At 38.1% G+C, this 16,010-nt stretch overlaps 1 protein-coding gene across 2 annotated transcripts in view; it reads right to left on the bottom strand.

Annotated features, from left to right (window-relative positions):
- The window catches only part of tek (TEK tyrosine kinase, endothelial), a 64,532-nt gene that overhangs the window by 23,711 nt on the left and 24,811 nt on the right, over positions 1-16,010 (bottom strand). For both annotated transcript variants that reach the window (XM_036580739.1, XM_036580738.1), the window contains exons 2-6: positions 11,692-11,991; positions 6,449-6,559; positions 3,974-4,162; positions 1,581-1,712; positions 346-483 (exon numbers count right to left, since the gene is read on the bottom strand). In XM_036580739.1, the coding sequence (XP_036436632.1) occupies positions 346-483; positions 1,581-1,712; positions 3,974-4,162; positions 6,449-6,559; positions 11,692-11,991 (870 nt within the window). The remainder of the gene's footprint in view (positions 1-345; positions 484-1,580; positions 1,713-3,973; positions 4,163-6,448; positions 6,560-11,691; positions 11,992-16,010) is intronic.

The following is a 16,010-nucleotide window of genomic DNA, read 5'->3' on the forward strand; positions in this document are numbered from 1 at the left end:
TTTCCCAGTTTCAACATTTTGTCTTTGTAATATTTTCCTTTAAAAATACAATTTACATGATTTGCACATCATTGCATTCTATGTTTATTTACATTCTGCACAGTGTCCCAACTTTTTTGGAAATGGGGTTGTATATTTAATGATATAGCGCCTTCACTGTGCTTTACAAGGAAGATGATACAAAGAAAGGAAAAAAAACTGCAAAGTGTGGTAAAACACAAGAAGAGAAAAGAAAAAGTAGAAACAGAAAAATAAGCTTCGATTCTATAACAATTAAATATTAAATAGGTGACTTTATGTCGTGAAAGGCGTAAAATCAAGCCTGTAAACTGAGGTCACTTTTACCCTCACTGCAGTTGAGGCCCATCCACCCTGAGGCACAGGAACAGCCGTAAGGTTCTCTGAGGCAGAAGACCAGAGAGCGGCACTGGCCGTCTATACAATGGTCTTTACAGCTCCTCCCGAAGCGACCCTCACCACACACTGCACATAAATACATATATGTGTCAGACATTATGTTCAAACGACTCATTAAAGCAGGGGTGTCCAAACTTTTCAAAGAGGGCCAGATTGGACCATTTCAAAATACCTGAAGGCCAAAATATAATTCACAAATGATTCAAAATATTCAAATTTTCAAAATATAAAACAATACAACCATTTAGAAGAATGAATCAAACTGAGCATATTGCTGGTGTTCCAATCTGAGAATTAAAAACATATAAATCTACCACCAGAGGAGTTACAGTGCGTGCATGTTCACCTGTTGGAGCTTCCTATCACTGTGTAAAAGATGTACTTGTTGCACCTGGACTAAGCGGTTAATGATGATGATAGTGATGATGATGATGATGATGATGATGATAAATTGCTTGGTGGAACTGCCAAGTTGCACCAAAATCATGTTGCATGAAAATAACGACGTGACGAGTTGCATGAAAGTTTCACCATGTAAAGCCAGCTTAAGACCTGTACCATTAGGGCCGGTTTCCTGGACAGGGATTAAGGCCTGGTCCTGGACTACAGAGCATTCTGAATGGAGATTCTCTGGTGGAAGGAAAATCTAGTCCAGGACCAGGTTTAACCCCTGTCCAGGACCTTTAGAGTATAATGTTTGTAGTTTTGCTGTAGTCATGTATTTTGAATATCTTTTTCATGGAATTCAGCAACTGCCCTTTGACTTACATAATAAGTACGTTTTGAGTGTGTGTATATGTATGTATTTATTTCGCTGTTGTCGGAAGAAAACCTTATAACTCCAAAACTGAAAAATGACAAAAATGGAGATACGAGTTTTTTTTCCGTCAGCAGCGATATATACCATTTTCAGAAAGGTTCTATACAGGTTCTATACAACCATATACAACACATTCTCCATCAATCTGAACAACCATATCATGCAAATGATGAACTATTTAGAACTCATGGTTCTAAACAAAACAATTGCCTTCACCAAGGAACCCTTGAAGTACCGCCTTTTTTATGTGTAGTATTTGTAACATTCAAGGCTTCAATGCAATCATGACCTCTGACTGTGCATGCCAGCCAAAATCTGCAGTACATTTACAGTGATGTAATACCTGTCTCACAGGTGGGCCCCTTGAAGCCTGGCGGGCAGATACACTCCCCTGTCTTGTCATCACATACCCCTCCATTAGCGCAGGCTGGACAGGCCTCAGTGCAGTTGGACCCCCACATGTCGGCACTGCAGCCTGCCATTAAAAAAGCCACAGCAGCAATCAGCAAGTCAAGCCAGCTAACAGTTTACTGCAGCTGTCATTCACACTGTCATTATCCACAGCCTGCATCCATGGGGAAGCATTTAAACTATAACAGAGGCTTAAAGTTCAGTGTAATATTGCAATACCCCAGCAACAGCCTAGAGTGAAGTGCCCCAGATAGAAAAAACATTCATAAGTTATGAATCGTCATATCATATTAATGTTTTAATAGTCATTCAATTGCCAGTCAAAATGGTCATTAAGAAAAAGCCTCAACAACTAGGTATAATATGAAATCTGTCAGTATTTCATTTGTCCTCCCTTTATTTTGTGCTATCCTTCTAATCTAACCAGAGTAACAGCTGTGTCCTCCGAACAAAGAATTCCCAGTTTGTCACTGAGATTATAATTGCATTTACTTGGATCATCAGAAGCAGGAAATCCAACCAAGTTCTAAGACTGAACTTTTGAGGCATGGAAAAATATCCCTGCAGATTTCTTAGAAAAACTGAAAGTTAGTCTCCTGAAAAGAATGGAAGGTGTAATAAAGGTAGAGTGGACACACTGAATACTGAAAATGTAATATTATATTTATATTGTGTATAATGTTATATTATGTATTATATTATACTTGGCTGTATATCGCTGTTGTCAAAAACCTCGTATCTCCAAAATGGTAACTTTACAAGAGAAGGAAAAAACCTGCTTTACTTTTAATGTAAGTCAATGGAACCAGAATTTTTTCCAAGTCATTTTGGGCCGTTTCTTTTCGTCCATTTATCATGAAATTTATACACAATCTAATAGGCAATAGGTATTTTCAAATTATCTCAAAAACTGAAAAACGTCAAAAATGGAGGTATGAGGTTTTCTTCCGACAGCAGCGATATGTTTTCTCCCTTTTTCTGACTTGTAAAGCTGCACAAGACTATGAACCAAATTGTTTTTATATTACTAAAAAAACAGTGGCGTCTCTGCCTGGTGAGGCACAGTAAACTGTAGGGGCTGCAGCCCTTGTCAAGCAAACTCCACACAAACCTGATCCAAACACAAACACACTCCACGAGTGAAAGCACACATTCACAAATCAGTGTAACGGTGCAGGAGTTGGTGGAAGTGGAGACGGGAATATGAGTGATATGATAACAACATTAGATCTCAAAAACTTGTTATACAGCATTGCATTACAAATCCAAAGTTATTTATCAGTAACGATCACTGTGGTCTGCAACTACATATCCAACATATCAGAGCAGGAAAACACGATTCTGGGCTTTAGGAATAACAAACCCTGTAATAATGCAGAATGACTCTCTGTGACGATCACTGCTCAAAAAGGATGTAGGATGATCTTTTATCTGGACAAACTGGTCAAAAGCTTTTCTCTCAAAGTCCATCAATCCATGAATGAATTTAAGTGATAGCAAAGCAAGAGCAGGCAAGGAAAGCAGGAGAGTGTTTTTAGCTTCACTCACAGTTAGCCATGTTTTTCTCTTGAACCTCTCTGGACTGAAGGAGCAGTTTTTGTCCTTTCCACACTGAATGATGCTGAAATCCTCTGCCTGGTGTGTCACAAACGTTTGATCTCTAATTTCTGCTCTAATGGCAGGTTAAATTGAACTTTTATTACCTTTTTGACTCATTATATTGCCTTGCTGTTATGATTGGCTCCCACAACTGATGAGGAACAGTGGCCAGCTGCGTAGCAACACCCACACCATAAACGATGTTACTAAACATCTGGACATGTGTAAATGTATTATGTTTTTTTGGCTGCTCTCAGCATAAAGCCAGCGTGTTTGGCCCCACAGCTGGTTATTGAAAGCATGCTGAACATGCGCAAAGTGTTTTTAACTGCTCACTTGGTTAGACGAGCGCTGACGGACCCCACGCTCACCAAACCAAGACTGCTAGGAGAAACAGGGAGCCTACTGACATTTATACAACAAGTACAGGAAGATATTTGGAATGTATCGGACAGACTGACCACTGTCATACATAATAAATATACAACAATGTTAGTTACAAAGAAAAAATATATATGCCTATTAGTTGTTATACAGAATCATTAATTATGTCATGCACTGCTCCACAGCGACATCTGGTGGGGCCCCTAATGTAGAGACGCCACTGTTGAAAACATTCTAAACTTTTGAATAGCAGTGTAAGTGTGGTGCACTAATTCACCACTATACCACTACAGAGAGAGCTCAGTGCAGCGTGCAACGTAAGGTATAAGGTAAAGTACTGACTCCTGACTATGAGGTGGGTGATGGCGGAGGTGGGCAAGACTTCTGAGATGTAGCGGATGGTGTAGAGTCCAGCGTGTGAGGCTCTGACATTGCTGATGGTGTATTGTACTGTGTCCATGATGTCCTCCTTGGGCACAGAGTGCTCAAAAGATGCGTCTTTGCTGGCACCATTCTGGGATTTTTGCAGTGCTGTTTTAAGAACAATGAAAAGAGCTGAAGTGAATCAAACTTAGATGTTCAAGATTAAGATTTTCAAAAGACCAGGGATGGCTAGCTTCAAATAATACCTCTCTGCAGAGCCGCAGAGCCAGGTTCACGCCAGCGGTTTCACTCCAGCAGGTTCAAGCCAGTGGCATTCAACGCATGCGCTGTCAAATGTCTTGGTTTTTCTTAGCAAGTTCAGGCTAATCAACATTTCAGTTATTTTTGTGGGTTTTCAATAAATTTGTGGTACATTATTGTTGAGCTGACATTATATTTTAAGCTTTAGCCTAAAACAAACTGGTTTGAACACATATAGAGATTCACGTGGTAAATATTACACAAACAACAGCTTATGAAGCCAGGCTAAGCTAATCCGTGGGCTTTATGTGTACACTTACATTACTTGTGCAGGAATAAAACTTTACCTTAAGCAGCTTAAACTGAGCACAATATTAAGCTTTAGGTTAAAACAAACTTCAGTTTTTGAACATATCACTGCTAAAAAAAACCCACAGAAATCATTAAGTGTTTCTTTTGGTTTCTGATGGTTTTGTAATGTGTTTTGTCTTATGGTTTAACTGGTTACCACTGGTTGATTTGTATATTAGTAATGATATCCCTTCCTGAATGCTAAAATGCATGACAACACATACAACCAGCACAAATAAATGCTATCTACATCAAAGACGTTATAAATGAGCAGACTGGCTGGTTGTAATATGAATGTGACAATCGTAATGCTCAACTTTCCTATAAGGACTATGTTTACATGACACAATCATGCTGTCCTACTGCTCATGCGTTCCACTGACCTGAAACCGCTGGAGTGAAACTCTGGGTATAAATCTGCAGCTCTGCCTTCAGACCCTTCTCCTAGCTTCAAAAATTTGTAACCAAAAAATGAGTATTCTCTCTTTTCTGCTTTGCAATGACCTAGTTAACATATTAAACAGAAGGCTGTAGATCTCGGCACCTTTCTTTCCAAACTCCAACATAAATCAATTATACTGACTGTGAGTTTTGACAACACTTTGTGGTCCCACTTTCTATTAAGTGGCTCTAATAACTGTGTAGTTACACATGAATAACATATGCAACAACACTGTAACTACTGATGATTTACTCACTGTTACAGATGGATTACAGAAGTACAGCCTATGTAATTACACATGTGTATCAACTTCAGATTTGTCTCATGTAATTACACAAGTGCATCTTTTCGATACGCTACAGATTAGAGTCTTTTCCAGCAGTTAAAGGAAGTATGTTTTATATAATGTTACATTTATATTTTACATAATTACTGTGGAATAACTGTGTTGTAACAATGTAACCTTATCACATCACACTGATTAATACCAATTACACTGTACCTACATAACAACTACACAGGAACTTTCCTGTAGTGGTAAAGTTACACTCTAAAATAAGTGGACAGTTCCTGTGTAGTTATTATGTAGTTACTGTGTAATAATGCACTGGTAATATAGACGTTGCTTTGGGGGGAAATGCAACACATTTAATTAAAGTCATAAAAGTTCCATTTTAAGATAAGGGGTCGTCTGCTGTTCTGTCACATTATAGAATGGTTTAAAGCTGAAACTGGTTACAGTGTTACAGCACTAGCAACATAAATGCTGGCTAAATGTTAGGAAAGCTGGCAGATACAGTGTCAGTAATGTTTTAATGTAAGTTATTACAGACTTCCTTTCACTGCTGGAAAAGACCAGAAAAAAACTGCTGTTCCAGTCTGATTACAATGTAATTAGATTTATGTTATTACCCTTGTGTAATTACATGAGAGAGAATAGGCTGTTACAACTATTAAGATACACCTGTGTAATTACATGAGGCAAATCTGAAGTTGATACACATGTGTAATTACATAAGGTCTACTTCTAACTATACAGTTATAAGAGACACTTAAACCCATTGTGTAAAGCTTGTCCAACTTAGCAACAGTTGCTATAAAACAATTTATTTTAAGTTATCCAAAGGAATCTAAACTAAAATTCAAACTAAATTCAGTCCACATGCTTAGCACAAAGTGTTCTATAGTACTTGTAACAATAGCACAATCCTTTCTGGTGCTATATAAAAACATTGTTCTATGTTGGTTCTTCAAAGAACCCTCATAGAGGGTTTTGCCTCATAGAGATGAATTATTTGAAAGTGTTATTAAACATATTAATGCTTGCATAACAGTTCCCAGAGTGCTCATGGTCCTAAACAGAACCATTGCCTCTACTACAGAAAAGAGTAGGTACCTACCTATCTTGTAGATGACAGTGTCCTCCTGGGCCACCTTCCTTCTTGTGTATGACAACACGACATCATCTCCAACACTGGCCGTCACTGTGAGCGCTTTAGGAAGGAATCCCGCTGAAAGAGAACATTAAAGGAATATTCCATCATTTTACACTACATCTGGAGCGTATGGTCAATCATAAGCACAAACATTTCAATGTGTTTCCCTGAACTTGAAGAAGAGCAGAAAACCTGTTGAGCCAAATCCCAATTTTAGTAAAAGCCATTGGGCAGTTGCTAAATTCTGTGAATCAATGTTATGAATATAAATAAATGTGTTGATACACAGGAGAGCATCTTACCATGTAAAAAAGTAGTTCCATTCACACATTTTCCCTGGATGTCGCAAGCCTGCATATACACTTGAATTGGTATGCACTCTCTTAGTTTACCTTTAGTTTGCTATCTTTGTAGTACACTAATTGTAACTACACCCCACTGTTTTCAGCTCCACCCCTGGCTCAACTTTGAAAAATGCTCAGTGATCTACGGGTTTGGAGGCCTGTGATGGAAACCGGGTGGGCTGGACTGCTGTGTTTTTAGAGCTAGCGTACGTTAGCTACCAGAAAATATGGAGAGAGACAGAATCAAAGAGCACTTTTGCAACCAAGAGTCTTACGAGGCAGACGATTTTTCTCTAGTACCAGCCCCGGCTTTGACGAGGGAAGGTGTTTCTGATCAGGCAGTGAGTCTGGAGCCTTAACAGCATGAGCTGCTGACTCAAACTGCTGAAGAGTTCCCCTTTAAATTCACGTTCCCTTCCATAAATCAAACCCTCGGCGCTGCACTCACTGAACAGAAATCAGCGGCAGGCAACACTGGAACTACAGAAAGCAGGGAAAAAGTTTGAGAGAGGCTGTACGGACGAAAGGTTGACACAGTCGGTAACAATGGCCATTTAACGTTAACCTTTCCTGAACCGTTTCACTTTCCGTAGTTTCAGTGCTGCTTGCCGCTGATTGGTCTGAGTTGTGAAGGGGAACGTGAATCGGATGCAACACCGGCAGCTCTATGGCGACTCCTTCAGGTTACCTAATCATACAATGAACATTATTAATAAATGTGCTAATCATAGCATCGTTAATACAAACTAGACTCAGATTAACTGGGTTATTTACAGTTGGTACAGACAGCTGGCTTATCGCAGCTTTGTGAGGTGGAGCTGGGGGTATTTAGCTCAGCGTGTAAGTGTGGTTCTCTCCGCTCTTGGCTCCTATGCTTTCATATTTATGAGTGCGGCACGAGTAGGGCGTCATCAGGGGGAGGTAACGTTGGTTATCTGATTTGCATACTGTGACACGTCATCCGCGCCTATAGCAGAGTTGAACTAGGGGGGTGCTGCAGAGACCATGATAAAATGTTGTTGCTATGATGTTATTTTTGTTATGATGTTATTTTTACAGTTTGGAAAGATGTGTTCACATTTCAAGCAAGGCTGGGGTATCATTATTACAGGGCAATGCATTTCAGCTATTATTGAAAAAAGGGTGTAGTTACTCTTTAAAGTTACACCATAGCTGTCAAGTCTCAAGGTTTACCAGTATTTCTTACTGTATTTATTTATTTATTTTGGAATGGAAATATCACAAGTGTTTTTTAAAGCAAAGTTTTTTATTAAAGTCTACAGATTTTCCATCACCCACCTCCATATTTCTGGTATGGCTGCACTATGTAAGTTTTGGGGATTTGGAGACCTCTCTGGTGGAAATGTGCAATTGCATGCAATGTTTGTAATGTCGGTTGTGCTTCGTAAACCCATCCCCGGGCGGATGAATCTGAGGTCTGAACTTGGTGAAGCGTGTGTCTCTGAGGATGTGAGTGAATTATCTACTAATGTCAACCTATCTTCATCAGTTGCTTTTGCATTTGAGACCTAAGCACTGACCTTCTTTTTGAGCCCGTGCATGTGACGCTAATACAATAAGATGTATGAAATGGAACGAAAAACTCCCACCAAATCTGACTAGACTCCTCTGACTTTTATTAGTCTTTATTATTTCAGGCTTCACAGGGTAGGGTCCCATATTTTAGCATGTTTCTGGCTCATTTATGCTGCTTCTTTCAACGTAATCAAAGAAAGTCTTACAAAGTGCAGCTTTAATCTACAAACATCTTTGACTCAAGACTTTGAATCTAATCAAAATTTCATAGATTTATGGGTGGAATTCAGCAGCTGCCCAATGGTTTCTGTTAAAAGAGTCTTTTTCTAAGTACAGGGGTAAACAGAAAATATTGTCTGTGGTAACTGATGGTCAAATGTAGTTGCGGCTACTAGAGATGAGGCTGAAAATGACTGGAGTGTTACTTTTAATATTTCTGAACATCCCAGGAGCCACAAAGCATCACCGGTTCAACAAAAAGAATGCAATGAAAAATAACTAAAAGGAAGATACGAATGCAATGATTTCCATCTGGCCAAGAAAAACTAAGCAAACAAATGCTTTTGCCAGGAAGTCAAGACCTATTGAAGTTTAACGTTTCATTCACCCCCTCAGTGTGTTTATGTTTTATTAGGTGACACAAGGAGCTAAAAACAACAGTGACTCTACCGGCAGTTCATTGTGTCAGGAATAATCCTGCAGTCTGAATGGGGCAACGTGAAAACATAATGCTGGACGTAAACCAGCATTTCCAGTTCAAAGTGCACGGGGCCAAAGCCATAGGCTATTTATTTTTCCATGCTAGCGTTCTCCCTCCCTCCACACGTTCCTGTTGGATTGAAAAATCGTTGTTTTCTTTTCAAGCATCCCACGGAAATGTTGAACACTGCTTATCTGTCAACAGGACAATGCTAATGCGGTTTACTGAATATAGTTAAATAAAGAGTGGCCTCCATTTCCGAATGATAGCATCATCTGGATCGGGATTGCTGTGGTGACATCATTCCCTGTCTTCTGAAGCAGTAGCTCTGAATGAGGGGTGTGTGATATGAACAAATGGTAGTATAATGTATAATGTTACATACTGTGATTGTGATACACTTAGCAATACTTTAAACATCCACTAATGAAATTATGCTAATAAAGTCATTTCATTTCAATATTTTCATTTTAAGGATGTGCCGACTGACGCAAACTGCTCAAACTCCCAGACACAACAATTTAACCAGTAAGCTCATTTTTGTGACTTGGATCAAACTCCAGTGAATAACACGACCGGATATTTTGGCCATAATCTGGAAAGGAAATACAATGGATACCAGTTGAACTGGAACATCTTAAGGTATGTGTTTTGTCATACTTTATACTGGTAACACAACATACAGCACAGCACAGGCAATGTAATGTACATTAACGGTACAATAATGGTCATAAGGTCCATTTGTGTACTTTAAGTAAGTTTTAAAAGGACACTACATTAGCTTTTTTGATGGTGCTTATTTAGATCTTTTTTACAATATAATGTTTTAAAATAGAAAAATTAAATTAGAAAATAAATTAAAGAGTCAAGACAGGGTGTATGGACCCAGTGCAACTTAAAATATATAATTGCAGTGGAATTTGAAATGATTATATGTTATAAAATAGAAAAACTGAATGAAAAAAATATTAAAGAGTCAAGACAGGGTGCATGGGCACATACATGCATATATAAGACATGCATTTTATGTATGCATATATGTATATTTTTGTTGTTTTTCAGTTTTTGACATAATTAGAAAGTGCCTGTTGCCCTTTACATTGTGTGGAAATTTCATGATGTATGGACTAAAAGAAACATCCCAAAATGACCTGGAAAAATGTCTGTTTCCATTGACCTACATTTAAAGTAGAGTATGTTTTTCCTTCTCCTGTAAAGTTACCATTTTGGAGAAAGAGGGTTTTGTTCCAACAACAGCAATATATACCAGTTGACCCAAAACACCAACAGAAGCCCTCATCCATGATTAATTACACTATGATGGGTTATACGCTTATTTGCATATTGCTCTCTGTGATATCAGTATTGTTGCGACCAATATCATGATAGTTATCAAATTATATATTGTGCAGTCCCCTGAATGAAGGCATGACATCCAAATGAATAAATACATTATGCATGATCAGTTTGCCAGAATGAAGCTTACTTTGCCTCTGCAAGACAAACAATTTCCCTATTATCTCTGCAGAGGGTCAAACACTGTGTGGAGATAAACAGGAGGCCGGATATTAGGCCGTAAGCCAAGCATTTTTGCTTATTATTCCACTCCTGAGCTGCTGAAAGCCAAAGCCAGACAATCTCTGAGTGAAATAGCAGTGGATCCAGATGTGGTTAGGGACTTTGACACACCTGGAATCAACCACATTATGAAATACAGACCACGACTGAAGCATTTTGTAGAAGAGTAGCAATCCAAGGCTCACTAGAGCTATTTTATGATAAACAGAGGTGGACGACACACCTGATTTCCTTTCGATGCACTGCTGAATGATAGAAAGGGTACTAGTACTGGTAGGTTTAATAATGTTGTTCACATAAAAAGGGAAATCTTCGTGATTTCTACAGTAAAATGTATTTGAAAGTCTACTAGTCATAACTAAACTGTCCACTGTTTTAAGCAATTACAAGTGTAAATAGATTTAAATAATCTAAACTATAATACTTGTCTAAATTTTACTTCTTAAGCATCAATGTAAGTATATTAAAATGACTAAGAAATCACCTGGTATGAACCTTTTATGAAAGAACAGAATTTAAAAAGGAAATATCAGAAAACATCAGCGAAAATGATTTCTTTCTTTCTTTGTTATCTTTTTTTTTCATTTTCATTTGATAGGATCTTCATGATTGTTGTATTGTAGTATTGCAGTAATACACTTATTTCATTGTTACGTTTTGCTTGGAAACAAAGGGGAGCTAAGATCTTGAAAACATTAAATGGAAAATCTGATTTTTTTCTCTATTATATCTACTTCGCCACAGCCAAGCAAGCTCTCCTATTGGTTAGGCCTTCAGGAGCTGAACTGAAGGCCTTGTGTTAGTTACCAATTTAATCTTTTACAAGCTTCAGATGTCCACATTTAATACAGAATGGCCAACATACGCTCATGTGCATGAACTTAGCACTAACACACCACTGGAAATCCTATAGGAGGGCTAGCTGAAATGAGTTTTATTACAGAGGTGTTTTTAGTATTGGCATTATTATCAACGAGTTTTGAGATGTATGGCCAGATCAGAAGCTCTAATAGTAATGATTCACCACTGCTAGTAAAAAGTGCATTTACCTTCATTCAGCATTTTGTAAGTGTACACCTTGTTGTCGTCCGAGTTTTTGGGTTGGCAAAAGAAAGCGCCAAATATGTCGTTTCGTGTTTTCCAGGTGACCTTGGCAGCGGAGCGGTATGGTGTGTCCACCTTTGAGGGGAGAGGGCCTTGCTGGTGGGCAGGATACTCCCGGCCTAGACTGAGAGAAGAGGTGCCGGGCGATGTCCAGTCGCTGCTCACGCACAGCAGAGAGGCGTCAGCTGAGGATACGACGGGATCCGGGTTTATCAGGGTGACGTCCGAGATGTCCAGAGCACTGCCTATAACACAGATGCATACAGTTCATGTCAGGATGGCCGAGTGGTCTAAGGCGCTGCGTTCAGGTCGCAGTCTCCCCTTGAGGCGTGGGTTCGAATCTGGGGGGTAGTCGTGGGCTGGAGGTTAAGAAACCAGCCCTGTGACTGGAAGGTCGCTGGTTCGATCCCCTGAGCTGACAGTATGTGACTGAAGTGCCCTTGAGCAAGACACCCAACCCCCAACTGCCCCTGGGCACTGTGGATAGGGCTGCCCACCCTAGTGTGTGTGCATTCACTAATGTGTTGGGTTAAATGCAGAGGTGAAGTTTCCCCATTGTGGGACTAATAAGGGTCATTTAATCTTAATGAGGATCTACTATACTGTCATGCAAATGTTTGGAATCAATGTTTTCAATAATATAAAAATCTATTTGGGCACATAAAAAGGTATGAAATGATGATAATATGCTGGTTCTACAGAAGCGGTAAATTAATAAATAGAAATAAAAAACGAAGAGTGTTATATGTGGCTGCACTGATGATTAGAGCTGTAGATGATTCCAGAATGACTGAGGAAGAATGAATAAGGTCATAATAAAATGAAAATTGCCTTAAATTACCAAAGTGATAATCAAATGTCAGAGCAGATAACAAATATGATTATGAATACATAATAAAAAATGATTACAAATAGCTACTAACAGAAGAAACTCCAAGGCAGAAGGAACAGATTTCGTTAAATAAATAAATAACGACCGTATATTGCTTGTGCTTGAGTAATGCTTAAGATTATTCAATACAAATAAACCAAAATTATTTATATCACAGTTATTTTGAACTTTTGACCAGTTCCAAACATATTTCAGAGGATTATATAATAGATGGTGAATGAAAAACTCCAAGGCAGAAAAAACAATTTTTTTGTTTATAAACAGAAACAACAGTATATTCCTTTTGCTTGAGTGATGCTTTATTGTTGTTCTCTCCAACATCTTAACATACAAATTAGAGTTGTAGTTTGTAAATAGTTTATATTTAAATCTACATTGTACAGCTCTGTGCAGTCATTTCCAGTCAAACAGCCAGTCATTCATTTTTCTAGCAACAAAAAAAAGCAGTTTTCTGATTCTCACAGTCAAGTGACCTCAAACACATTCAGATGCTGAGATCTGGACTCTAAGGTGGTCTTTTCATTGTTATGAGAACATCAGCAGCTTCTTTGTTTGATTTGCAAATTTTCTGTTTTTCTCTTTTTTTTTTGTCTGTTTTTGTCTGCTGTTTATCTGATGGGGACAGTGTTGGTGGTCTTTCTTGCAGGTGGTTGTTAGGAGCTTCCATTTTCTCTGCATCATTTTTTGAACTCCAGTTTTAGAAACGCCGCTTTTTTCACTTATTTTGCTTTATTTTTCTTTTCTGTAAGCATAACGCTGTTGTTGGAAGAAAATCTTGTATCTCCATTTTTGATGTTTTTCAGTTTTTGTCATAATTTGAAAATGCCTGTTGCCCTTTATATTGTCTATAAATTCCATAAAGAATGAACAAAAAAAAAAGGCCTGAAATGACTCGGAAAAAAATCTGGTTCCATTGACTTACATTAAAAGTAAAGTATGTTTTTTCCTTCTCCTGTAAAGTTACCATTTTGGAGATACAAGTTTTTTTTCTGACAACAGTGATATACTATATATCTAATCTCCTTAGAAATATCTCTTGAAAAATAAATAACTCAACTCATAATGATTCTTCTGAGTGGAAATTAAATAAATGAAAGGGCATCTTTGACATTTGCACAGTACTATGTAAGTCATTGTTCAATACAAACGAACCAAAATGATTAACATAGGAGTTATTTTGAACTTGTGACCAGTTTCAAACATATTTCAGAGGATCAAGTAGAAGATGGTGAGCGAAAACCTTCAAAAGCTACTAATGGAAGAAACTGCAAGGCAGAAGGAACAGTTTTTGTATTACAGGTTTAAATGCAAACGTAGCCACAAATTCCAAGCATTGTTGGACAGAGGAAGCACATCCAGAAGAAATGAAAATAACACAAGCAGTTCTTGGAAAAGAGAGTGGCTCACATCCACAGTACGAGCCTTGTGACAGAAAGCACAAAGCGTACGTGATGTCTGTAGATTTGTTGCACACTTTACAGCTCCCTAAGCTCACTGCATACAAGGCCTCACCAACTACTTGTGTCAGATGCAGTAAAGGTCTGAACACCCACTTCATGGGTCAAACCCTTATCATCACATGAATCAAAATCCCCCAACTCATTTTTTTGGAAACTCATTTTACCAGATGCAGACTAAGCCTATGGCTAGAGGAAGACCAGGAGGATTCTAAAGGACTCCACCCACCCAAGCCACGAGACAGTTTCTCCATCAGGGCCATCAGGCTGCTGAACAGCCAGTAGTGCTGGTGTATCGGTCTATAGGCCTGTCACTGCACCTCTGAGTCGTCATCATGATGATCTCCATGGACAATCCAAACCTCATCCACATCAACAGACTCACTCTGATCTTACTGCATCTTCAATCCAGCAAATCTGTACTTACACATATAGATTGACATCTTGTACATCTTCTACCCATATCTTGTATAATCTGGAAGACTTCTATATCAATATTCTATCCTTTGTGTACCTGCATATAATTTATTTATCTACCCCAGACTCACTAACAGCACATAAATATAATAGTTTTATTCACTGCTATTCACTGTGGAAATTATAATATTAATAATATTATATTAGAATAATAATATTTAAATTCTACAAGGGGGTTACGCACCTAAGATTTTCACTCACCTTGCACCTGTGTAAATGTGATGTGACAATAAACGGGATTTGATTTGATTTGATCAGTGGTGAATTTGCACTGACACTGCAATATTAAACCACTGTCCCTCTTTAATTTAGTAAAATCTGTCCCCCGCTGAGGCCCCAGAGTAGCTGGTCAGTGTGCATGTCCACGTTAAATTGGAGCTTTCTGTCTGCTACTGTGTTTCCTATCACTGTGTAAAAGAAGGTCCATGCCTCCTTTATTGTTGGATGCACTGTGATAATTTCAGAATTCATTCAATTTACATTTTACAATTTACAATTTACACAGAAATCCAGCTCCAAAATCACCCACAACCCACTCGCTACTGTTACATTACATCTCTGCTTTTAGCGTTCATATTATAAACAAAGGGCTTTCAGTTTACATTGATTTTGAGTATTAACAATATCTGATATTAAATATGCAGCTCAATTTGTAATTAAAAATAAAGCCTGTCTTGCTGTGTATCAGAGTTTTAGCACTCAGCATGAATCCAAGAGGACAGAAAATCAATAAAAACATGTCCACCTTACGCTAATTGTTTATTTTCACTCATAATAACCAACAGAATGAATCACCATCAGAATTATTGCACCTTCAGCTCCCAGACACTCCAGACTAACAATTTCTGAAAAGATAACTACAACTGCACTTGTTTTCAAGATCTCTATAATCAGAAAAATACAAAATTTAGCAGGCGCTGGGTAAATTTTTGATCAGAAATGACCCAAATGCAGTGACTGAACAAAGTACACTACAACTTCTAATTGAGTTGAATGGCATTTTTGCTAATTTTGCCCCTTTTTGCCCAACTTGGCTACAGTTGCTACAAAAAAGCAACTGGGAACACTGGGAAAAATGGTTTGTCAGTTCAACCTAAAAAAATGACTGAACTGAACTGAGAGCTGATTTATCTTTCTAAACTTTAAGAAAAAGATTAAAACCCATACAAAGAATTTGATAACTACCATCATAATTATAGCGTGACAAAGGGAAGGAATTATTACAGTGAAATAAAAAAGAAAAAATTCATATCCCTGTAAAAAAGCTGTGTGTGTGTGGCCAATGAATACTGACCCAGGGACTTAAAAATAAAATACTTCATGTGGTAACAAGTAAATGAACTAGTTTGATTCAACCTAAATAAATACTTTAATCAAAGTAAATATTTGAGTTGAATAAAATCAGTTCCTCCCCTTAGAATTAGAAGCACTGTAAAAA

The sequence above is a fragment of the Colossoma macropomum genome, unplaced genomic scaffold (genome assembly GCF_904425465.1).
Source record: "Colossoma macropomum unplaced genomic scaffold, Colossoma_macropomum, whole genome shotgun sequence".
Taxonomy (NCBI): Eukaryota; Metazoa; Chordata; class Actinopteri; order Characiformes; family Serrasalmidae; genus Colossoma; species Colossoma macropomum.